This window comes from Pararge aegeria, chromosome 4 (assembly GCF_905163445.1).
Source record: "Pararge aegeria chromosome 4, ilParAegt1.1, whole genome shotgun sequence".
In the NCBI taxonomy this organism is placed as follows: Eukaryota; Metazoa; Arthropoda; class Insecta; order Lepidoptera; family Nymphalidae; genus Pararge; species Pararge aegeria.
In genome coordinates this window covers 5925554-5951547 of record NC_053183.1, presented here as the reverse complement: position 1 = coordinate 5951547, position 25994 = coordinate 5925554, and the positions used below count along the sequence as shown (strand labels likewise).

The following is a 25994-nucleotide window of genomic DNA, read 5'->3' as shown; positions in this document are numbered from 1 at the left end:
CGCTAACATATTTGTGTAGGACAGTCGTTGCGCGGTCATGAAGAACCGCGCGTGCGCATGCGCCTGACCCAGTTTTGCGCCGACGACTAGTTCCCCTCCACCGGACCACACACGCCTTACAGTATACCCAGAGTCATTACTGCAACCCATCCTAACACTGAAACGTTGCTGTTAAGTTTTAACGAAATCCCTTCAGTGAGTTCAACGACCCCGCTATCGAAATCCGCACACTCACACGCGTGTCCTCGAACCATACTGTCAGATAAAAAAACGAAACAAAAAACATTCCGATTAGCGGTGAATGAGTACAAGACAGAGATAACTATATTTTGGTGGTGTACTCGACAAGCGTAAGGTCGACAACGAAAAACACTGACGCAATTTTTACAGCGTACGTAATTGAGCACTGACGGAGTCGACGGTGTGTGCGTGAGCGCCGAGAGCGACGCCCGCGTCCGCCGAAACAGAGGCGGAATATTTAGGTGAAAGTGTTTCGAATTTCGACATGACGACATTCGCGCGCAGTCGTTATCGTGATTTTGCCGAATCGAGAGGTTCGAAAACCGCGTCCGCGCCCTCATCGCGAGTCCGAGCTACGTGCGCTCTATCCTTATGTGCTATTCCGCAGGAAGTGCGTCTTACCCCGCGTGCTGAACGTATCGAGTGCCGCGTTGGAAAAGCATGCTGAGAGTTGGTGTGTCAAAAAATTTTCGAAGACGTAAATTAAAAAGGTGATCGGTGAATTTCCAAAGCCGTGAAACTTTGTGTGATGTGCAAGCTGCAGCGCTAAGCAAACTGTCGGCTGGCGACAAGCTGGGGCCCGAGGCGCTCGACGCCTCCGCACACGCACTGCAACTGCAGACGATGACCTCTACAATGGGTAAATATTTAAATTATCTATATTTTCACATTTACTAAAAGTGAAATTTATAACATTCAAAAAAATTTAAAACAAAATTTAATTTTTAAACAAAGATCTTATAATGTTACATTTGTGTTAAAAAAAACAAAACAATGTAAGTAAAATTGAATTACATTTAAAGTTAACAGTAAACTCGCATTCTCGTAGCGCACCGTAGTGGTTTGCTACGAACCTTGCTACGATAGCGAAACTTGCTTTCTACATGGAAAAAAACAAAAATATGCATTCAAGCTCATTATGTAGTGAAAAATAGACCGTAATAAATAATGTATAATTTAATCAATATTCACACTAGCTTCAAATTTGACATTTTATATATCATCACCACAGATTACAAATTTGTTTTCTTATTGATATTATGATGGATTGATAAATAGATAAATATCAGAAAACAAGTTCATAATAAGGTGTATTATTGTTTTAAATAGCTTAATTCAAATTTATAATGTAAAAAATTCTAATAAGTTACGGTAAGCAAATGTATAACAAATTTTAAAAGGGCTTAAATCTGGTATTATAAGGGCTTAAATCTTTGAAACATGTTTCAAATCCTTGCCCGAAAGTGATACCAATTTGGTATAGTAAACCGCATCGAAATCGTTCCAGTGTTAGGACCGACTTCCTACTAGAACTAGGACTTTATTTGGGTTTTTCTGAGCTTGAACTAACTTCTCAGTTTACTCGAGCTCAAATCACACCTCGCATGCTGGATCATTTTCACTCGGATATTTGAAAGACATCCTAATGAAATTAAACTATAGTTTTAAAACAAATGCAAGATATATTTTTAGATTATTATTGGATTATTTATTTAATATATTGAAGTTATACCTTTCTTTTGTTTCTATCTATAATAGGCACTATTTGGTCAATTTTAACTGTCAAGCGATACTAATTGACAGTTCTATCTAAGCTGACTTTATATGCAGCCTATATTACCACTATATTACAAACATATACCATTTATATAGTTTCAAGTTTGTCACGGTAAATACTGCTCACATTTTTGTGGGTTCCGCTATTAGTTGACAAACATAATGTAGATCTAAACTAATATTAACTTATTACAAATGCGAAAGTGTATGTTAGGAATTCGTTGCATGGCTCAACTATTTTACAAATTTTGACAACATTTGATTTAGAGATAGTACGAGAGTTTCTAGGGAAAATAAAAATTTCCCGCTGGATTTTCGTGACGCCAAATAAGCTCCAGAATTGAGAAAATGTACCAAATATTTTTGCGTAAGATATCTTGATTATTGAGGAAGGTTATTTTATTTAGATACAATTTAATAATGTGACGTGGGTCAAACACAAAACAGAACCTAGTTGTAAACAAGTCCAGTACAAACCTAACGAAGTGCTCAAAAAAATATCAATAAATAAAAAACTATTCTCCACAATACGCTCATTGTTATTGCTAGTGATGTCTTACCAATTGAATTAAGCAATTCGCTCAATGTCTTATTGTGCAAATAGATTTGACCTGTTAGGCGCAGCGTTGAGTGCCTTATAATTCACAGACGCTTGGTTCAATTCCTGACGTGGATTAATTTGGGGTATTTTCAATTTAACTCTGGTCTAGTTCTGGTGGAGACTTCTCCCATCAAACTAACTGGCCTAATAGCCATCCAGCCAGGAATATTGCTATCCATACGATACTGTATAGAATCCCATTATGAATCATCCCCCAGCTATGTCCCACGCTTTGGCTGAGGCCTCCTTTCTCATACAAGATAGGGAAACGTTAGATGCTACTTCAAAGCGGGATTAAAAGTTTAATATCAGATGTACTAATATATTATTCTTTAAGTGCTCTCCGACACAAGGAGCTGGACTGCAAAAAATAAATCTTACCTCGACTAGGTTAATGCGCTTTTATATTGGATAGCAGCGTTATTTACTATCAGGTCAGATCGCAGTCAAGCGTAACAGAATAAAATATTCTACTTTGAAATAAACTTGCATATATTGCAAAACAAAGGCAGTACCGTTGAGTGTTAGCCATGACATTCCCAAATCGTCTCGTGAATCACGATCGTGACTACATAAGGGCCTGCGCAGACATCAAGTGGAACTATGCCTAGAACCTAACTGAACCCTTACTCGTATCGCTCTATAACAAGAATCGGAAAGGAGTTTTATAGTATGCCGTTAACCCGTATTAACAATGATTGCTATGTAATCTCTAAGTGTATACTATCATAGTAAATTATTGGTTCCGACAATCATATTGATTCAATCTAATATCCCTACATAATATTATAAATGTAAATGTAAGTTTGTTTGTTACGATCCTCATGAAACTTTGTACACATATTCTTGGAAGTGTTAAAAGTAAAATAAAATACTTTTTTTCCCGACAATAAGCGGTTACTTTGGGAGAGTGGATGAAAGTGTTTGACAATTTATACCATAACTCCGACAAATTATAACTGATTAAAATAATTATTTTTATACTCTAGCGGTTATAATATGTGTTTAATTTTGTCCAAACTGTGGTTGGAGCAAACTCCTCATTCGAGGCTTTGCGATACTGAGTACCTAACTACTTTAATTTTTTTTAGAACTACAACTAAATTTAATGCCACATCAAAAAACAAAATCAAACGCAGACGAAATCGCGGGCATCAGCTAGTCATCTATGAATAATAACAAGCAAACAAAACTAACCCTAATACCAAACAAATGGCTGAATATTACCTGCAGGAATTTATATCACTGCGTGGTCCCGAATAGATTACAAATTTAGAAAAAATAAATAAAATATTAATATATATTATATTAAAATGATCGAAAAGGGTTATCGAGTCTACCGGTGATCCTAGAGTGGGCAGTACCTTGGCCAACGAATTAGTTTGACCATCCAAAGGGGCAACGCTGCCAGCATCTTAGGAACTGTGCCTCGCTGCTATGGTTTTGAAGACGTTTTAGATTTTATTTAGTTTTACATAGTTTATTTTAGGTTATATTTATAAAAAAAAATGTGAAAGAAATAAACTAAAATATATTGATAAATACATTATATTTTAAGAAATATAATATTTGTTATATATATTATATTTATATGAAACTTTGATGTATTTACTAAATAAAATATAATTCTTATTAATACATAACTATAACCTAAAATAAACTATTTAAAAACTAAATAAAATCTAAAACGTCCTCGAAACCACCGCAGCGAGGCACAGTTCCCAAGATGCTGGAAATTTATATCAAACCCATAATCTGTTATCATTTTGGATAAGAAGTACTTAAAACAGTATACATTATTTTCAACCGAAAGTATGATTATCACTTTTGTTACAAAACGGTGGTTCCTTTGTTTATGGTCTATGACTCGATGAGGTCGATGGACTCGCGCCATTTTGCTGTTGCCAAAATACATTTTTTACGCTCACTTTCCAATGCGGTGAAAGCGAAAAGGTTCTGAATGTCACTGCTTCCTTTCAAAACATTGTAGTGGGAGGACGCTAGTTGTTACTAAATAATAGAGGTAGAATTGTGACAATGTAAAATACATTGTTCAACTTTTGTTCCTATTTCTAACTATACAGATACACTTTTTGAGACAGCATTTTGGATACTTTATGAAAATGTTCAAAGTACTCGTATTCTTATAATAAATAATCTTTAAAGTTGGACGGAATCTATACGGAAGTCTTATGTTATAGTAAAGTCACATAAATATATGTTTCTATTTTAATATATAGTATACGAAATAGGAAGTGAATAGATCGGAAGTGAGTATAGTTTTTAAATGGAATGATTGAGCGATCGTGCTTGTTGAATGTCAAGGCATTAAGCCGAAGGCTAAGTCGCAACCGACACCAAAATCCTGCTTAAGATCTTTACACATATTTATATATGTAAATATTTCAGTTTTCCATATATTTTTTGTTATAAATTTTATGAAGTTTGATTTAAAAAGATTTTTATGAGATTGATGAGAATGATACGAATCTTGGTACGAAAATATTGAATTCATCTGCACAAGAAAAGTTATATTCCGTCTCGTGCGCTTTCATCTTCATCTTGCGTCTTAAATTGTCAAATTAACTTTACACAGGACTGATCTCAGATTTTACTACGCATATACTAAGTGATAAATAAAGTGCACAGGTGTAGATAGACCTAAACATAATTTAAATATAGTTGAAAGATTGAGATATAGAACGTCGTAGAGCTTCGTAGAGCTGTGTATAGAAACTCGTAGCATGCCACATCTGGATGCAAATAAGAAGTAGGGCCTGTCTAATTTACTTTTTCAGTATACATATATGAAAGAGCAAAATTTTGAGCAACTTCCTTTTCCTACGTAAATGGTCTTAATATAATTTCTTGACATAGTTACAAGGTGTAAGGTAGATTAAGCAAGTGTGGTATCAGACGGACGCCAAAACGGGTGGGCGGCCTCGAAGCGGCAATGACATTGTAATGCCCGGAACCAACATGTTTCCTATTCGACACTCTACATCACTGGAATTTGTAATGCTTATTGAAGTGAGGTGATTTGATCTCAAATCGTGGTAAATTGCAAAATATAGATAGAACCCACAACTGGCACACTAATTTTCAGATTTCTTACGACCCCAGATAATTAGTATTATATCTTAACAGTTTGTACATTAAAAGCTACTTTACAAAATTGAAAACATTTAGATTTAATACATTTTTCAGAGTAAAAATAATATATTGTGCATTTTTAATGAAAAAAATAATTTATCACACTCTCGTAATATTTCGCGTATTTACCTTTTAATTCAATTTGGACACTTACCTGATAGTAAAAAATGTAAATAATTTGTCAGTGGGAGGACAAGCGGCACAAGACGGCAAGTGGTTTTATGTATGTCTGTCGAGCGATAAGCCGATGACCATGGTAGAGGCCATGTGTCACTTCCTTCTGAATCGACTCTAACCGCTAACGTATTCATACGTGCATGTAAGCTTTGAGACCAAACCGGGTAACTGGAGTCAAATTAAAATGCTGTTTCAAAGCCGCGTAACTGCTTGAATACAAATTCCTCGTTGTAACCTAACATGGCATTGGTATTATTTGTTATAAAGTATTATAAAACATGTCAGCTGTTTCATTGGGTTTTGGGACTTTCTCAGCTTGACATATATTTCTTCCATCGTCCTGTACACCGGCCGGGTTTTGTAACATCGTTACAAACGTTCGTCGTTGTAATGATGAACATCGACGTTTTGCCTCGCTATCTCGTTGCCATGACAAAGTAAAACTGAAGCATGATGTGTTTTAATAAAAACTGTGGCGCCAGACGCAACCACTGGATTAGACGCAAACTTAGATATCCCTGGAACGTGTTAAATATTGTGAAAATATCTCCTAGATACCTCCTCTCTAGATAAGAAAAGTTTTATTTTGGTTGATATTTAAGCGCCATAACGCCAAAACTAAAAGAGCCAACGTACCAAATATTTAACCGATGAATCGATTTCTTTTGATTTCGTTAATCCTTTGCTACCTTGATATAATCATCCTCGTGTTTATTAAAGTAAAAGGGAGCAATTGATTTAATTCCATATAACACTTCATTAAATAATCTCAGTCCTAAACTCGTTAAGATTCTTTTATTCAAAACGATGAACTTCCTTGTTATATTACCTCGAGCCGTATTAACCTGTAGTCGTTTCAAGTTCAGTCTGTTGTCGCCAATCTATTTGTCACCGTTGACGCCTAAATAATTATTATTTCGAGCAATACCCATTTTGGTGTGAATAGTTCATAGTTCGAGTGTCAGTAGCAAAACTTGTCTATAAAAAAACAAACGAAAACTAACGATGTGAAACAAATGATTGAGAACAATATCTCTTAAGTTTAAGAATGTAGCAGTATCATTGTCCCTTACCGGCCTATTACAGGGCACCGGGAAGGGTTAAATCTGTTGGCAACGCTGACTAAATGCGTATTGGTAGGCTTCACACGCCTTCAAAAACATTATGGACAACTCTCAGGCATGCTGGTTTGCTCAAATTTTTTTCTTCATTGTCAAGTGCTTTTTAATTTAATAAAAGGCACAGCTCTAAAAGTTACAGTTGCATAGAGAGATTGGATTTTTTCCTTAATTTCTTAACACATCGGACTTAAGAATCTTTCCGTATTTATTATTTTGTGTAAGCGCTTTCATGCCAACTACAATAACTTTAGGAGATCTGCGTTCACTGAAGCAAGCTAAAAACAAATTTGATTAGTTCATGACTAAACATGCATATTTTATTGTTTATTTATTAAAAACACTTTCATCAAATGATATGCCATCATCCGTATTTCCTACAAACAGTTTACGGAAGTCTACTCCGACCTCGTCGAAATTCGCGACGCAAAAGACGCTCTCCACCCGCGAATTATTTTATTCGCTTAATTTGTACGCCATTATCAAGGTCTTTGACACGTTAACGTTTATTTTAAAGAGCTAGTTTATCTCTGTCGTAACAAATTTGAATTACCGAACGTTGCACTCACAGCTGTTCGCACATTGTGAGTCGAGCCGCAAATACTAAATAATGCACTACTTTCGATTCGGCGTGCGGCGACAAAAGTTGTGTTTTTGCGGGGTTTCATTTTTTAAGCCGCAAAAACACAAAAGTTGGTTCATATTTTAAAATATTCTGACAAAGCGTATAATGTTACCTCTTATTATTATTTTTAGTGGAATTTGGTGACATCTGGAGTAGTCGATAATATATTTTGACGGCCGATTGGCGCAGTGGGCAGCGACCCTGCTTTCTGAGTCCAAGGCCATGGGTTCGATTCCAACAACTGGAAAATGTTTGTGTGATAAACATGAATGTTTTTCAGTGTCTGGGTGTTGATCTGTATATATGTATATTATTAATTAGTACCCATAACACAAGCTACGCTTACTTTGGGGCTAGATGGCGATGTGTGTATGGTCGTAGTATATTTATTTATATTTAAATGAATTAGACATTTTTTTTTGTATTTTGTCTTATATATGGTGCAATTTATGTAAAAATACAAAGTTATTTAAATAAATTGCGACTTTTTTTACTATTACTGATTTTACAAGGAATTCAGCAACTTTAGCTATCAGACATAGAATTGATAACATTTGTTCTGCTACGCTAATCTCAACAGATATTATGTTAAGTGTTCAACTATATACAGGGTGAGTTTTAAGACGGAATATTTTACCTTATAAATTTTCCTCCTGTATTACGTAATGTTCCATACGAGTAGCAAGTTCAAATTCTATAAAAATCGTCATAAGACATTTTATTTTTGTGGGCAAAAAATAGTATATGTAACTATAGATTAAAATCCCAGATCTTATCTCCATACTGTTTCGCTTATAGAATGTACATATAATATATGAGCTGTCTGGTAAAGTGTTCACGCTTCGATCTTACGATTATGTGGTAGCAGTGATTCATATGCTTTATCAAGTACCGCCACGTCGCTAATTAATTTCTACACTGTTTAATATTACTTTGCGTCAACCGTTTTACGTAGTAGTCGACGTTGTATGCATATAAAAGCAACGTTATTGACTGATAAGTGTTGCTATAAAACAGGTATTGACCGCAATAGAGCAAAAAATTTACAAGCCACGTTCTATGATTTTTTTTAAATTATTAATAATTTATTTTAAATACCAGTTCCTACGAAATTAATTTATTTAATACCAACTAACGGACAACAAAAAAGTAGTAAAAAATTGCACAAGATAAACCTTTATTATATAATATTGTATTGCTTGAACCTGAAATGTTAACATAATAATCAGTTTTGAACGTTCGTATTATTCAATAAAAATGTTATTATTTAACTAAATTACGCTAATGAGTGACTTTACTCGAAAGCAAACAAACTAATTATGTACACAAATAAGATATTTCACAACAGAATACTAAGGAGAGGTAACAATTCTAATATTATATTACGCAGAATGCATTTGAATATAATTAAATTAATGTGTAAGCAGTGCGTAACATTTTAGCGCTTTATAAATAAATCGCAAGTGTATTAATTCACAGCACGACGTACATTTATAAATGTCTCAAGTTTACTAGCACAAAGAGACGAGAAAACAAAACAGATATCAAGGTCAAGGATCCCTATCAACTGATATTTACTTTGACGGATACAACAATAATTGAAATGAAAATGACCAGCATTATGTATGTGGATTATTTTCAATAAGCATTTTATTCCTATGCACGAACAGGTAGTATTAGGTACCCATCAGGTATATAAAGTGTACCGCAATCTAAACTGTTACATAACGTCAAACGTCATTGAAACCTATAAAACCTTTCCTGAAAAAGAAACCGCACACATTGAAGTAAGACGAATTCAATCATGAAGTCTGTTTACTTAAACCTGTTTCATTGTTTCGAGGTATTTATTATATATTTTATTTTATTTGAACTAAATTGCTGCCACTGTAATCTAACGATTAATTTGTAAGATTCATAATCATTATAACCTGCAATATGAGATACACTTTATTCTTCTTACATACTGACGTATCTTTGTCTGAGTTCTTGGTTTGTAAAGCAATGCAAAAATGACAAAAATGACGCAATACAATTTCGTTTCTCTACGATGCTGCGCAATTCTACCTCGATTTGATATCTGTGTAGATACTAGACATTGGCCTTTAACTTAAATGATTAATAAATATCTAATTAATTATTCTTCCTTGTCTTTACAGTAGATTTTTATGATAAATAAGTTATATTTTTCATTAACTGCTTAATACAATCGTGGAATAGAGAACCCTTTAAAAGGAAACTAGACAAGAAAGGTAAGACAAATATGATTCCGATCTAACTAAACCATTCCTACGGTATGTTCCTACTATATGTTCTTTGACGTAATGAAACCGCGACCAGCCTCAATTGAATCGTTCATCCATCAATGCAATTCACGTCACATTTCTACAGCAATTCTCACGTGACTGTTGCTATTGTGTCATTATAAACGAATGTACGCACGAATTTACGGTCCAGCGAACTTCAATAATTTATTATCAGTGTCGTAAAATTACGTACTCAATGCCGGTGAATGAAAATGGAATAAAGTATGCTTTCACGCAATGACTCGTGGGTATTTAGATGAAATTACCACGCCAAGTAGACCTGTTAATTGATTGAAACATGAATGTATATAATATTTTTAGTTAAAACCCCTTAAAATATTACTCTTGACAAATAGCATGATTTCTACAATAAAATATATTGTCTTATTACAGAGTTGAAAATTTATAAAAATTTCGATAGTAATATGTATGAGTACGAATATTATGTGATTTCGGGCCCCTGTTATGTATCCCAACCCGATATGTTTCCGGGTTGCAGTAAGTTGACTATGGATAGTTGATGCCGCTTTAATTAATTAAAAAATTCAAAATTCATTTATTTCAAGTAGGCGCAGTTTACAAACACCTTTGAAACGTCGAGACAGTCTAATTGTTGTGACTCTACCAACGGTTCGGAAGGCAGATTCCACCGAGAAGAGCCGGCAAGAAACTCAGCAGATTGCTCTTTTCCAACATCATTTTACAGTTTAATGTAGTATATGGCTAAAATTAAATTATTTTTTACTTTCTGGAGAATATATTTAAAACAATTTTTTTTTCTAGCAATAAAATACAAGCTCGGACTTCCAAACTGAATAAATTATTTACAAAAAGTATTATTTCTCGAAGAACAATAAAAAAAATTATTGAACTTTTTTACTTATAATATTTTTGTTTGTCTGCAGGAATAATGACACTCAGCCGCGGCCCGTGTGACCTCGACAACATGAGTCTGTTCCAAGACCTCAAACTAAAGAGGCGGAAAGTTGACTCCCGATGTAGTAGCGATGGTAAGTTTTTTTTTTTTTTTTGCAATACATCAAATAGTACTTGACAATTTCGTGGACAGGCACTCATGTTTTCTTAGTGTTCCTGATTATTAATAATTCCCAATGAATAAATCCTCTGAATGATGTAAACATCACAGTTTATCTAATGGGTCGGTTGCTCATCTGACATACACAATTATTATGTATTTATTAATTCGTATTATCAGTAAATAAATTATAAAAAGCACCCGAAATTATATCATTTTACTACGATTTTTTGGCGAAAAAAACGTACATAAGAGTGTGAACGGCACACATAATGTAAACAAAGTAGAAACATTAGAACGACTTATGAAATATATTTTTTTTACCAAATAACAAGAATAGAAAAGAATAGGAAACTTTATTGCAACACAACAAACTAGGAAAAACACAAGGAAAACAGTAACAGTACTTAGTGCTAGGGTGCAAAGGCGGTCTTATCACTGAAAGTAATATTTTAAAACCAACTTGGGCGTGCGAAGCTATAAAAGAGTGGAAAGTAGATGGTGCATAAAGTATGTTACAAAAAATAAAATAATCTTACATGAACATACTCGTATATACTATATTTACAAAATAACTACAAAAATACCGATATAAATTTATATATACTATTATAGAAATTTTTTATATATATTTATGCTCACTCACATAATACTCAATTACATAGATAAGTAACAAGAGTGAAAAAAGCTTGTCACCAGTCTAGAAATTAGATGTTAGCAAGACATCGCGTACATAATTTCTGAATACTGCTATGGAGTTCGTGTTATTAGTTGTAAGAGTTATATTTGGGCATCGCGACCATGTAAAGCTTAGGATATTTGACATTTAACTTTGTAAGGTCAGGAACGAATGGTCCATTACTATTCGAGCGGAGTAGTGGCAGTTACAACTCCGCTCACGAAGTGCATGTCACTTTCGAATACTATAGTGTATCTGATGTTACCTATTTGTGTACTGTTATTTTATTTTGATTAAACGTGACTTTATTAAACGTTAGTAGGTATTATAAGATTATGTTTTAGTCCGGAGATTAATAGTATCCCCCAAATACGCAAAAACGTAAGTCAAGAGATAAAGATACAACTAATGAAAAACAAAAAATTATTGTCCTTTTTATACGTATGATAAATGTGTTGTTATATATGCCATATAACAACACATTTATCATTCAATGAAACTTGCAAGATTGTCAATATATAACAGTTCGTATGTAAAAGATTTAAAATTAACCAGCCAGTAAAATATAATAATAACGTAACACGACATGTAAATGAAAACAGAAATAATACTCTATAGGCTTCATAGGTACATTATGCACTGTCTCTTATCTGTGAAACGGAGAACCATAGTTTCACTGAAATAAATCAGATACAGCCCTAACATGACATTCAAAATTAAAAGCATATGACTCCTGTCACTTTATTAGGCACACGTCGCGTCGCATAGCGTAGGTACTATGTGCGTGTCGTTCTTTTATCTTCAAGAGAATGGTCATAAGTAAACATTTGAAAATATTTAGAATTCGTTTGTATGGAAACATGCTTCTTTTGATTTAATATTTTTTTTGGGTGATTCCTTATGAAGTATACTTGTGCATCCTTCTTTATTTCATACATTGGGCTACCTGTTGTATAATGGAATAACAAATAAACATTTCAAAATTACAATAAATCTTATAGTAAAACTGCTGAATTGCTGGGAAAATTAAGTTTAAACGCTAGCTGCCTAACAGAATACAGATAAATACTGGTTAATAGTTATTCTTTGTTCATATCTCTGAGATATAAAAGCTCTGAGCTATAATATATCTGCTTCAGCAGAAAACAAAGAGTTGTTTTCGAGTTGTCCAGTCCACAATGAAGAAAACAAACCTAGGCATTTTCTAAATTTTTAAACTACATGTTCAAAATATTTTTCTATTCGTATTATTTAAGGTCAGTTAAACGTTAGAGAAGCAATGTCGTATTAGTTACATAACACGAGAAAATAAATTAGTGTTTTATAATAGACATCATCCTTTGAAAGTTAAATAATATTCGATGCTAAGCATAACCTGTACTGCTACGAGCGGCACGAATCGCGCCAACTTTCACTTGCAACTCGAAATTATCTTCAAAAATCCGGTTTAACAAGTCCAATGCCATTGTGCGATTATGTATAGCTATTTTATTAATTAATAAGACCTTAATAAGTTCACGGTAATATTACAGAATGGTTTGATTTGTAGTTGTTTCTAAATAGCTTTAATATTTTTTGAGAATTAAGTAAACAGTAATTTTCAGATTTACTGTTTTCAGGATAATTTTATTCATCCGTGTAGCACTGAATAACTTTTAATTACTGATAGTTCAGTATTTGGCCCGTTTACTTGCACTAAGAAAGTAATGATGCCAGAAAAATAGTATACGACAAATCCGAAACTAAACCAAACCTTAAACGTAAACGTAGCCAACTTAACGTAAATTGCTAAGATCAATGTTCGAATCGTACTGCGAAAAAAATAGACGTACAGTGTTCAATTATTTATAGATTTGCGTGAATCTTGATAACGTTTCGTGACGTTGTCGGAGACGCGGCGCGAGGGTGTGACGCGGTGTGACGCCACGCACCCGCGCCTACCGCCTCATCGTGACGCACCCCCGCGTGCCACTGCTATGTGTGCACTCGTAACGAGATAAGCGGGATCATTCTATAGCGAGACCGATACGCTATGTTTCACATCTCTCGACCGTACTATTTGTTTTCGTGTTTTTTATTAATAAAACAAATAACATGTGAGACAGGAAAGATAATGCATACTTTATAGATATTATTATCTTTTATGTCTCATACGTAATTTGTTCATAAAATCACGTAAATTGATCGCTTCATGTTTTATGAATGAAATATATAGTACAATGATAGGTAGGAAAGCAGTGATTAATACAACTTTACAGTAGATTAATGGAAGTGTATACCGAAACGTCATGAGTGCTGATTATTTTACTTAGAAATACGACGGTTGAAACCTATACTTAAGTACTATTGACTAAAGTTTGAAAAACATACTTGCTACTTCTAAATCTAATAATAGGTAGAGGGTTACAAAATAATTTTATAATATCTGAATGTTATTGATGATTCCAAATAGAATCGGAACTCAATCCATAACTAATAATCAAGATAGTTGAAAGATTCAAATAAAATTACTGTCGAGTCGAAACCTATAAGGAATAACGAATGCATTAACGATGTTATCGGGTGGTAGGATCGAAATTGCACCCACGTACTATTTCTGTCGCTCTCCTGACTTTATGGGTATAATATTGGAGAAATAATAGATGCGAGGTGAGGTGGTCGGCCGCGGCGCACTGACACGTGGCGTCGCGAGGGAGGCGGCAAGACGGGGTAGGGGTGTGACCTAGTTACTCCGGTCGCTGACCGCGCGCGACCTTCGCTTGCAACGATCGAAAAAAGATCGGCCCATAGAAGAACTTGCGTAACCGTCTTTATTGTTGTCTGCTGACGATATACGCTTCCGGACTCATTGCAAATAGTTTCCAATACAATCGATTCTCTCATTCCATTTACTGCCATATGATATTTAGCACTTCAGCGTTGACTAAAAATAAATCCGCTTATAGCACCAATCAATACGTACACGTAATTAACGGCATTCAAAACGTGCACTTAGCTATGAAGCGAGCCTTCCTAGGACCTCAGCAGCCGATTGCATCACGCGGCTAGAAAGATCGGTCCCCACCAGTGATGTGGCAAAGGACGCGGAGTGAAATAGAGATCGTCCTCGAAGCGAGAGCGGTGCACGCGTTGCACTAGTCATTGTGCGGTTGCACTTCGCACGCACGGCCGTCTGAGTGACCTAATAGTGGCTGGAGGGAGGGACCGGGAAGCGCGCGGGGAGCCGCCCGCGCTGCCGCTCGTGCGGTAGGTCGGGCTCACTGCGCGCGCCCGCTGCCGGCTACCAAACGCCGCCAGTGGAAAACTTTCTTCGCGACTTTTCCTCGCGTAAACAAAACCGCGCTTACATTTTCGCCGCTAGTAAGTCTTACTATTAAACTTATGGCCACCGAAGTTCTTAATAAATTCACAACGATGGTTATTCGAGTGCTGAAAGTTATTGTTATCGAAGTATAATTGTTGTTTCCAAGTTCAATGGATTGAGTGATAAAAGACGTAAACTCCGACCGGTGCAGTTACCCTTCCGCATATGGATTGAATTATTATAAAAGTCGGTAAAGTCTCTAATTAATTTTTTGCAGTTTTTGTTAAATCGAAAAACAAATTTATTTATTTTTGTTTTTCATTAAATGTGTATAAATATAGAAATAACTATAAAAATAAAGAAGATATTCATAAAGTATTATTCGACCGTGTCAGTTATAGATAACAACATAAGCTACCTAAAAGTGTTTGCAAGGTTTTGCGTTAAATTGTGTGTCCTATAAATAATGATTTCAAGTTGTATTTCTATTTATTTTTATATTATAAATGAAAGTTAACTAATGCACCGTATTAGGTTGTTCGTAGAGCCCTTTGTACTGCTGTAGCGGGCACGAGCGCAACGCTTCCGGGCGCCGCATCTGCGCTCGCGCCGCTTTCACTTTCTCCTCGCTCAGCGCGCCGCATCTCGCGTTCACCCGTTACAACGCGCGGCCACGCTTCCTATATTTTCCACACATTTTTCTTTCCGCGTTCCGGATTATTGCGTAAACTATTAAAGTAAACTATAAAATTAACAAATATGCAAACAAATTTCAATACAAGCGGGTTCATCAACGGGCAACGCATTCGCACTCGGTCGTAAAGTGGCCTTTCTAAATAAATGTTTTGCGATTGCATTCGTGAATTAAATTAGTTTTCTATGTGGTCGGGGCCGCGCTCGCGTCATGACGCAACCGGCTAATCTAGTCGGCGGCGGCGGGAAGTGCAGTGTCGCGTCCCTGCGTCGCACCCCGCGCTTCTACTAACTACGACCACGCCGTGCGGTCGTTGACGTTTCACCTAGTTTCTATTTGTCACTTATTAAAAGCACGCCTTGCTCTTATACTTTCGCGAAGACGCGGAAGTCTGCGACCGTTCTTAATCTTGATGTATGTTCGAACAGGCGAGTCGGCAGCCGACACCAGTACGTCGTCGCCGGACCCCGGCCCGCCGTCCCCGCGCATGGCCGAGGCGGGCTGCAGCACGCCGCCGCATCCGCCGCCAGTGTTCGACGGCGGCGGCTCGCCTTCTCCTTCTCCTTCGTGCCACCCCACCGTCATCCGCTCTGCACCGCCTTACTCAGTGATCAAGTTTGAAGGAGCGCCCTCCGTCGTCAAGTCAGAAAGCTCTCTGGTCGGCAAACATGAATCTATGACTTCTTCTCAATTCTCCTCCGTCAAGCTAGAGAAGCCCGAGGGTACTCAGGCCGAATCTCCGCAGCCTTATAGGCCCCGCCCTATCGCGCCATCTCCGCAGGGTACACATCCATCGCTATCACCGGGACATTGGCCAGCTGCCGCTTGTATCAACGGCGTGAAGCCAGAACTAATAGGTGGACACTTTCCACCGCAACCCTTGGAGCCGAAAGCAGGATCTCGAGGTTCTACGCAATGGCGAGGTGCACCGGCGGTCATTATGGGAGAATCGGGTGGTGTGAGAACAATGTTTTGGACTTTACCAGCCCCAACTACGAGTTCAGAGCCGTCTGCTAGTGCTTCGCATACACCAACTCCACCAACGCCTGATCCAGGTACATGCAGTGAGGAATCAGCTGCTCGAATGTTGCTGAATCTTGGTGGTGAACTGAGGAGGCCGCGAGTGACTTCACTAAACATGGAGTTGTTGTGGGCGGGAGATGTCTCCCAGTTACCAGCGCACCAACAAATGCACGCCTTAAATTTAAGCGCTGCAGCGGGAAGTGTCGCTGGGGTAGCTGGTGTTCCCAGTGCGAGTCCCTTGGCTGCTCGACCTGAACTACGGACGTATGCTGCTGAGACTGAACGTGACGAGGACGAGCAACCTATGATTTGTATGATCTGCGAAGACAAAGCAACGGGATTGCATTATGGCATTATAACATGTGAAGGTTGTAAAGGGTTTTTTAAAAGGACTGTGCAAAATCGACGAGTTTACACTTGTGTCGCTGATGGTGGCTGTGAAATTACAAAAGCGCAACGGAATAGATGCCAGTATTGCCGTTTCAAAAAGTGTATAGAGCAAGGAATGGTTTTACAGGGTATGTATTTAAAAACAATAATGCTTTTAATCTGGTCTGGTTTTTCACGCAATGTATTTTTAATATTTTGTTTCTTTCCAATAGCCGTACGCGAAGATAGAATGCCGGGTGGACGAAATAGTGGTGCCGTATACAATTTGTATAAAGTAAAATATAAGAAACACAAGAAGGCGAGTACGAAAGCGGCGACTGCAACCAGTCGGGCGTCTCCACCTGAGAAACCAAAAGACCCTTTACCACCTCTCCCACCGCACCTTGCGAACGGGACCATTTTAAAGACTGCCTTAACAAACCCTAGCGAGGTAATTGTTTCCAAATAAGAATCGAATTTTAATTCAGTGCCAATTAGAATCAGAATATTTTTATTTACTGTGACTCTTTTTATAGGTTGTACACCTGAGAGCAAGACTGGAAAGTGCAGTGTCTTCATCGAGAGATCGAGCCGTTCCTTTAGAAAGGGCGTTACATATGATTGGAGCGCTAATAGACTGTGATGCTATGGAAGACATTGCCACCGTTCGTCACCTACCTGATCTCCTTCATGACACCTCTGAAATAGGTGACAAGCTTTGTAAAATTGGTGATTCCATTGTACATAAGATGGTTGCGTGGACGAAGAAGTTACCGTTTATAATGGAAATACCCATGGAAATCCATTCGAAGCTTTTGATGGAAAAATGGCACGAGATCTCAGTCTTAACGACAGCAGCTTACCAGGCGATGCACGGAAAGCTTGCACATGCACCACCTTCCTCGGATCATGAACAAGATTTCATGCAAGAGGTAAATATATGTTTTTAATATGTTTTCCACCTAAATAATCAAAAAGTAAAACAATATCGCCTAAGTAAACATAGTGATTGCAAACACGATTCCATCTGCCGGGTTGTTATTTAAATACAGTAAACTAAACAAGGAAATATATTTAAGTGGAACAAAGAACATAATCTAACCAAGCATCCCTGAATGATAGGCACTCAAATGATCACATTCGCTGCAGGGACTTCCGCACAAGCGCGAGCGTAGTTACGTGATCTGCATCGTTGCGTAACCAATAGAAAGTCGTCTCACTGCACTCGGACGTTTGCGCTGCATAGCCCGCTCTATTACAATCGTAAAATGCAATAGTTTCTATTAACCAGCTGTTAGAATGAATGAATAAATATGAACTATGCTGAACGGTTTTAAAGTGTTATTGTTCATGCATATTCGATTACATCAAATGAGTTGTCTTTCGAACAAAGTCACTAAATATAGTGTTTCGAATAACGACAGCAATTTGCTTTTTATTACTTTCAACCTCAAATAATAGATTCATTAATCTTAGAACGTGTCCTTTGATCTTTAAAAATAATATGCTGTGTTAATTCATTTTTGAATTACAAAAATGGCGTGCCAAAATACATCTGAAAACAAAAAGAAAAGCTTATTTAATTTCATCGGAGTATGGATTACATAAGTGCAACAATAATACCGGCAGTTACACAAAAAGTGTTTTCATTGTCTAGTGCATTTCCTTTCGGCTTATTATACATAAGCACTGTTACATAAAAGCCGATTCATATTTCAAGCAGCCTTTTTGCAACCCTAAATTAAATAATAATCTTTAGTGATTATTTATTTAGATATACATTACAAATATAAATCTTAAAACATTTTCATTTGCTAGGACGATCAGGAAAATGCATTATATTTCGTATTCTAAGATCGATCGATAAACTGCATACCCATAATTATTTAAAGGTTGACTAGGTTTTTAAAAATAAATTGATCATAAGGGTTAACGTTCTGTTTTGCATAAAATGTTTGTCAATGCACAAATTGAAACTGAAGATTTAAGGTCTTAAGAACATATTTTTTATACTCAGTTGATTCTTCCAAGGAAAAGACTTGCTTTTATAACAAATCAATCTAATACGATAATGAATTTCCGGGTATTTATTTATTTTAATCATTTCTGAAACCGTAAAAGTTTTCACTGATATACTCTTAATTCAAAGCCACAGTTTCAGTTCACACCCACGTCGATGCTTGTACGATCAATTTATTTCTTGTTAGTCTAAAATAATCCAGAATGTCTTACTCATATTTTTATATATTTTTGTGGTATTAAAACGAATTATTTTTGTAGGTAAACGCGAACCTTAGAACGCTACAGAACTGCTTAACGTCACTAATGGGCAGGCCCATAACGTTAGAACAACTCCGGCTGGACGTGGGGCTTGTAGTGGAGAAGATGACGCAGATAACCTGCGTGTTCCGCCGCATCCAGCTCCGAATGGAGGAGTACGTTTGTCTGAAGGTCTACATTCTACTTAATCAGGGTGAGTATTCGAAACCTTTTTTCATTCCCGTCTAGTTACTTATAATTATAACAAATTTAATCAACCTCATTGTAAAATTATGATCAGTTATTTTAATGAACCGTTCTTTTGTTTACCTTAGGTTTGCACCATTAGGCCAATTGAATTATACTTTTTCTTCAGGTTGATTCTAAAAATAGCGATTGTTTTATAATGTTGATAAAAAAAAACTCATCGGTATATGTACATCATATGCCCTAAATTCTAAATAAAGAGTTAATTTGAAGGTTTTTTTATGAGTATCTTATATAACACCAAACGCTTATATAAAACTCTAAGGAAAATTCCTACTTCAGTTTCTATGTAATACACAAGTTGTAATGAAGTTAGAAACACCATTGGCTTTATTAATGCAACAAGATCGATTGATTTTGCTTGACAACGCGACTGTAATCCACTTATAGACGAGGGTGCATCGCCCCACCGTATGTAGGTCAGTTACAAGTTATAATTATATGATCCTGGCGCTCTATGTAAAGGCTGACTGCATGCTTATTTGAAAAGACAAAGCGATTTTCCTTTTCCGTGTACGATGAACCGTTATTTGCATGTGTGATGTATTGTGATACGGCTAATATATTTTACATTTTAATTTGAACATATTTTATACAAGATTTTAAACTAAGATTTTCGCGGCTAATCAACATTTCTTAAATATGGTTCGACGGGTACATACCACGATAATATTTTGGATTTGTCGATATTTCGAACCAATTGCAGATATCGTGGTCACGACGGGACTGCGTAGGTACGAGATGTCAAGTTGGATGTCACGGGCAGAATCCGAATACCCGCTTTCGTGTTCTTTTTGTCGGTACATTTAATCATCTCGCAATTTTCTACTTTACCTGGAAAAAGGAGTATACCACTAACTTCTGTTAATCAAAATTGAAATATTTTTATCTAACATTATATAGCTTTGCAACCGTTGATAAAATTCAGATTAAGATAAAGTTCCTACTATGTTGCTTAAAATCCGTCAAATATAAAAACTGCGCGTTACAAACAGTAAACTAATTAAAAATATGTTTCATATATTATGATCTATCTCGACATGTATTTTTTCGATATTACTAAAATATATGCTTGGAAATTTCCACTACATAGCTCGAAATTATTACTGATCCAAACTTCACAAGTTGCAATACGACTGTAAGTACGTAAGTACCTTCGGCGCGAAGACACCAAAATGGAGTCGCAAAATGTGCTCGTTAATATTATTATGATTTATGGTACATATAACCCAGTTTCAAACCGAGATGCTTGCGAAATCGATTAGAATCAACATCGGAACATATTACAATAATTTCACTTCGGAGACAATCCATTTGAACAAAAAGCACAATTTATTACTTAACACTTCAAGAAATATCACAGTTTGTGTTACAATTTTAAAAATCGAATTTTCAACTAATAATTCTATTGTTTACTACGATTGCATATATGTAACGTAAACCTTTGACGTTATGTTAGAATCCCGTTCATCTAGCGTTTAAAGTTTGACAGTGTGTCAAAATTTTCTAAAATTATGTGTAAACATGTGTCACAAAGTGGAGGACTTTATAACATATGATATGTCAAAATTGCTAAAATGTTATTTTTGTCTGAATAAAAATAAAATAGCGAATAAAAGCTTTCTTTTTATGAATTTAAATTTATAAACGTTGCATTTAACTGCATCACTAAATATCATTCTTCCAATATCTAAAGAGAGAACTGAATTACGTTGAATTAGTTACGACGCTGATATATGGAGATTTTTTTTTAAATTAAAATAGTAAATAGCTACTGTTACATAATACACCATTTCTTTTATTATCTTCTTGTTTCATAAATTTTAAGAAAAGTTGAGAGCTTGTGTTTAAATGCGTCCTAAGGTAGGGAAGGAAAAACATGACATCTGCGTTATCGATGCTGTAAGTAGGTCAGCCGCACGCACACAACGCTTGAAAATTATTTTCACCGTGCACGTTATAATTACACTGTTTATGAAACGAAACATACTTACAGTTTTCAAAATGATAATACGTACATCGTACGATTTTTTTTTAAATTTTATCGAAACAATCATTTTTACTGATTTTTTTATATTAATTTGTAAAGTCATTGATGTTTCTCTACAAATTTTCTTCATACCTATATATATACAACAAGTAAACCCAACTCATTCTGATGTTATGAAACCGGCCCAGTAGTGGGTTGACAATGGGTTAATGATGTCATTAGGTACCCCCCTTATGGCGGTACCACATACTTGTTTAAACATTATTTCATTAGTTAAATAGAACAATAACTGATTACATTATTTGCTGAGGGGAAGTTCCTAGTTCTTAAATGTGTTAAAGCACTTGCTTACTGCACACAACAACCCAAAAAATACATACAATTTTACGATTAACTCACTCGTTTAACTTAAACGGATGGAGAAAATTGCTTACTTTCCATAGTTATCAATGTTATTTTCCTAAATATTGACATTACATGGAAGTAATAACATATAAATAACATGTAATTTATTCATTAGAATTAATTATATTCCAGGAGCCACTTTCCGAGAAATAAATGTGCTTAGACTTATTAGATGTAAAGTAATAAGTTTAAGAAAACCGTTTTGATTACACCCAATTTGAATTGTATTTTCATATCAGTTGTTTTTTTTTTTAATTTAACTAGTGTGTCAACTCGTTCTAACATCCTCATTTATACCGAAACAGTCTCTATAATTTAAAAACATTACTTGAGTTATGCTGGTTTTCATTCAGCATGAACTTGAGGGCGTAAATAGCTGTGTTACCTTCAATTAATTGTTAATTTTTTTGTCATAACTATCAATGCAGCATCTTTGGAAAAAAATTGGCCCTATTATAACAAAACACACAATTATAACGGTTGTATGTGACAATTATTAATACCTTTCTCGGGGTGTATAATTCTAGAGTACAGCAAATGAGCGATATTATCAACTAAAACCTTTATATCCTTTGAACCGTTTAGCTACGAAAATAAAGAATATAGTTCACTGCAAAACACTTTTTTAACATGCGGTAAATCACTCAAAATGTCGGTAGTAGCAACAACCCTTTGCAGAACCTAAACAAAAAATCGTATTTTAAAATATTAAAATGTGACCTCGTCATACGACAACTATCAAATTTGATGTCCCAAAAAAAACCCACTTCAATGTTATTAAGCACTGATCGAAAAAGCTGATTTAATTCTAATCCATTTTAAAACACACGCAGACACTTATTCTTTTGCATTTCGGTAACCAAACTCGCTGATTATTTATTACTATTATTATAACGGGTTTTTTTTTAAATAATACATAACATTTAAAATTTCTTATTCCATATCATCGTTCAAACAATCAATGAATACGTAACATAAGCACCTAGTACGCGTTCAATTCGCAAACATCGTTGGATTTCAAAGCACTTTTGTGAAAGCGGGGCTTTTGTGACTTTTCGTTATTTTGCAACATTTATCACATTATTTGAAGTTACTTTCAAACTTACTTTACGTTGAATCAAGTTTAACGAAATTTTTATTGCAGTTATTAGAAATCACTCCTGATCGAATGAAAAAAATTATCTAATCGACCGCAAAACGGCATGGGGCATTTAAATTATAAAAACGCATTTAACTTAGAACACCGTTCTTCCTTCTAAAGATTTGATATGATTAGAACGGGAAACAAGTATAATTTAGAACAAGGAATATTTAACTCTGAACTTTATAGTACCTTGTGTTAAAATGATGATACTCGAAAACTATCGCCACTTACAATTTGTAAGCTGTGCAATCTCATACTAAAGACACTGATATAAGAATGAAAGTATACAGTCATGTGAGATAGTTATAACCGCAGTGAACAGTGAGTGTTTACGAGGTGAAATGGAAAACGCTTGCGCAACGGTTCCGCGGTTTTGAGCTAGTGTGTGTACATGTGTATGGGTGAGTTTATATATTTTGTGTGATGTTGAATGTGTAGCTGAGTGATGGGATATGTATGAGGTGACAATAAACGTTTATATTAGTTTTGCAATAGGTATACGTTACGGTGGTTTACATCAGTAAATGGCATTTACCGAAAGAGTTTAGACGTAATACAAATTTGACATATACTGAATATATCTTGAGGTAATTGCTTTTCACACTACATATTCTCCGAGATACCTAAGTAAGGCTGCGATACATTTACAATTCGAAGTTAATGTCTTACGTATATAAACTATAGTAGGACTTTAGCTGAACAATTAGCAAGTATTCTCTACTCTAAGTCTAATTAGTTAAATCTAAATTGGTTCGCTATCCGCCTAGCTCCGGTATCATCTAGGAACGCACCAATTAAAAGTATATAGTACCCTAATTACGTTACTTTAAATTCAAAATTGGTGTTAAGGCATGAAATAGAAGACCTGTGACAAAAAAATTGATATTTTGACTGAAAGTAAGAAGTGCGAAGACTGAGCGGGTAAGTTTGTTAAAGACGAAGGTTAAACGTTCAATCGGGAGTTACTTCGATCCCTTTCTGTGATTTATCGCTTACCGGGAATCGCTACGCCGCTGCTGTCCGTATCGTTCGTTGGTTACGTCAGTCGTAACGGGACAGCATTTCACTCTCAGCGAATAGCGAGGCGGAAGCAAACTTTCTCTTTTGCCGCGCGCTTGCAACGAAAAAAAATGATTAGAGTCGCTAACTCGTCTCGCTTGCGCTTACATAACATGTGCGCGAGACTACATGTTAGGTAGAGGTACGTGACAATGTTAATCGATTCAGGTTAGTCGATTTTGCATTGATGTAGTTATCATGGCAGTAATAAAAAAAATGCAGAATTTTTCGATATCTCATTACCTACATAGTTAGACATACTTTATCTTATTCAACCCTGAAAAAAAGTAGAACTTAGTAGTTACTTAGGTACCTGCCTTATTAAAAATTATAATTTTCATGTTTTTGTACTAATAATAACTCTACAGAATAGTATGAATCACGCCAAAATCAATTATTTCTTCTATAATTTCTGAAATAATAATATAATATTTATCTTTAATTAGCTATAAATAAAATAAGTATGCATTATTGACCGAGAGCGAAAAGACATAACGGTCTGGTTATTGGTATGAGCATTACACGTAATGCGTACAATATCGTGAAGCGCGTGCGAGTGGGACGGCAATAGCGGTTGAGGACGCGAACGCGCTCGAGCGGAGGTCAACGGCTAGCCGCGGTCGTTGCCCCGCTATCGGAGTGACCTACTGAGCGCGTGACGTCACCACCGCACCGCGCGCTCCACGCCATTGCTAGGACACCGCCTTCTATCGCCATCTGTGGGCGAGTAGAGTAACTTTTTGCAAAAGTAAAACCTAAGGGAAGTTTTCGTTCAATAACGTACTTAAGATGGTCAGTCCCATTAAAAGTCTTAAAGCAAAGTATCTGAATTTTCTTTATAACTTATTCTGCTATGCTTTTTCGATCGTTGAGCACACTCATATTTCTCTTCTGACTAGCAAATTAACGCAGGTATCCTATCATAATGTCAGTTTTAAAATGGTTTATTCTTTTCAGAAGTGGAGTTAGAGAGTATCCAAGATAGGTACGTGCAAGTTCTGCGCAGCTATTTGGAACACGCTGCACCCCACCACCCCGGTAGACTGCAAGAGCTTTTCGCGAGAATACCTGAGGTAAGGTTATTTTATTTTCAGAATTCAACGTTGAACTTATTAATGAGCTAGGAAACTTTTAATGGACATTCCTTTAGTTACGTATTTCTTATATTGGTATGCAATCTTCTTTTATTGATTAACTTCATATATCTACGAGTATCTCCTAACTATTATGCCATTTCTAATTCAATATACCTATCACAATAAAAAGTTCTAAACCAGTTCGCGTAGAAAGTAAGCAAGAGCATTCGAAACCGAAAGCGAAACAGTAGAGTATACTGACTCACGACGTGCACTTTCAGATTCAAGCGGCGGCGAACCTGTTACTAGAGAGTAAAATGTTCTACGTACCTTTCGTGCTGAACTCGGCGGAGATCAGATAGTATATGGCGCAGCAGGGCGTCTAGTTCTCGATGTACGAGCGCCAGACCCCCCGCCCGCGCCCCGCACCGCGCCCGCGCCCTCTCACCGCCCTCGTCATAGTGACCACACCGCCCTGTGTTCATCGCCGCCCCAGCACTGCGCCCCCCGGGCATCGACAATAAACAATTGGAGAAAATGAGGCACCGAGTGGCGTACGAGTACCACCGACATCTCCAGCCGCAGAGACGGCCGCGCGCGCTTGAGCGATCGCGACAGTGCGTGGACTCATGTTTGGATGTTTGTGAAAAACTTCTTTTGCAATGAGTGATAAGCTGAGTGCGAGGATAGTGCGGTAAATTATACCCTTGTTGAATCGATGTGTGTATTGGCTTATAATTGTTTATTAGAGGAAATAAAACGTCCCAATTGACAGACTGATTTATAATTAAACTACTTAGCTATTATTTAATTAGTACCAGGGACTTGGATGCGTGTTTTATACGTGGTAGTGTACACTACTTAGTTTTATAATAGAGTAAAATATATAATTATGTTACTATTTAAATTCTT

General features: G+C 36.1%; 1 protein-coding gene across 1 annotated transcript; it reads left to right on the top strand.

Annotated features, from left to right (window-relative positions):
* The first annotated feature begins 762 nt into the window (after positions 1–762).
* On the top strand, positions 763–25994 carry LOC120623368 (hormone receptor 4). The gene is made up of 8 exons (XM_039889351.1): positions 763–880; positions 10683–10787; positions 15919–17031; positions 17116–17333; positions 17419–17814; positions 19163–19355; positions 24964–25079; positions 25364–25994. The coding sequence occupies exons 1-8, from the start codon at positions 865–867 to the stop codon at positions 25442–25444; spliced, it is 2238 nt and encodes a 745-aa protein (XP_039745285.1). The 5' UTR covers positions 763–864; the 3' UTR covers positions 25445–25994.

Coding starts and splice junctions, on each gene's coding strand:
- LOC120623368 (XM_039889351.1), top strand. Junction 17,032..17,115: donor GCAAGGAATGGTTTTACAGG/GTATGTATTTAA, acceptor TCTTTCCAATAG/CCGTACGCGAAGATAGAATG. Junction 19,356..24,963: donor CTACATTCTACTTAATCAGG/GTGAGTATTCGA, acceptor TATTCTTTTCAG/AAGTGGAGTTAGAGAGTATC.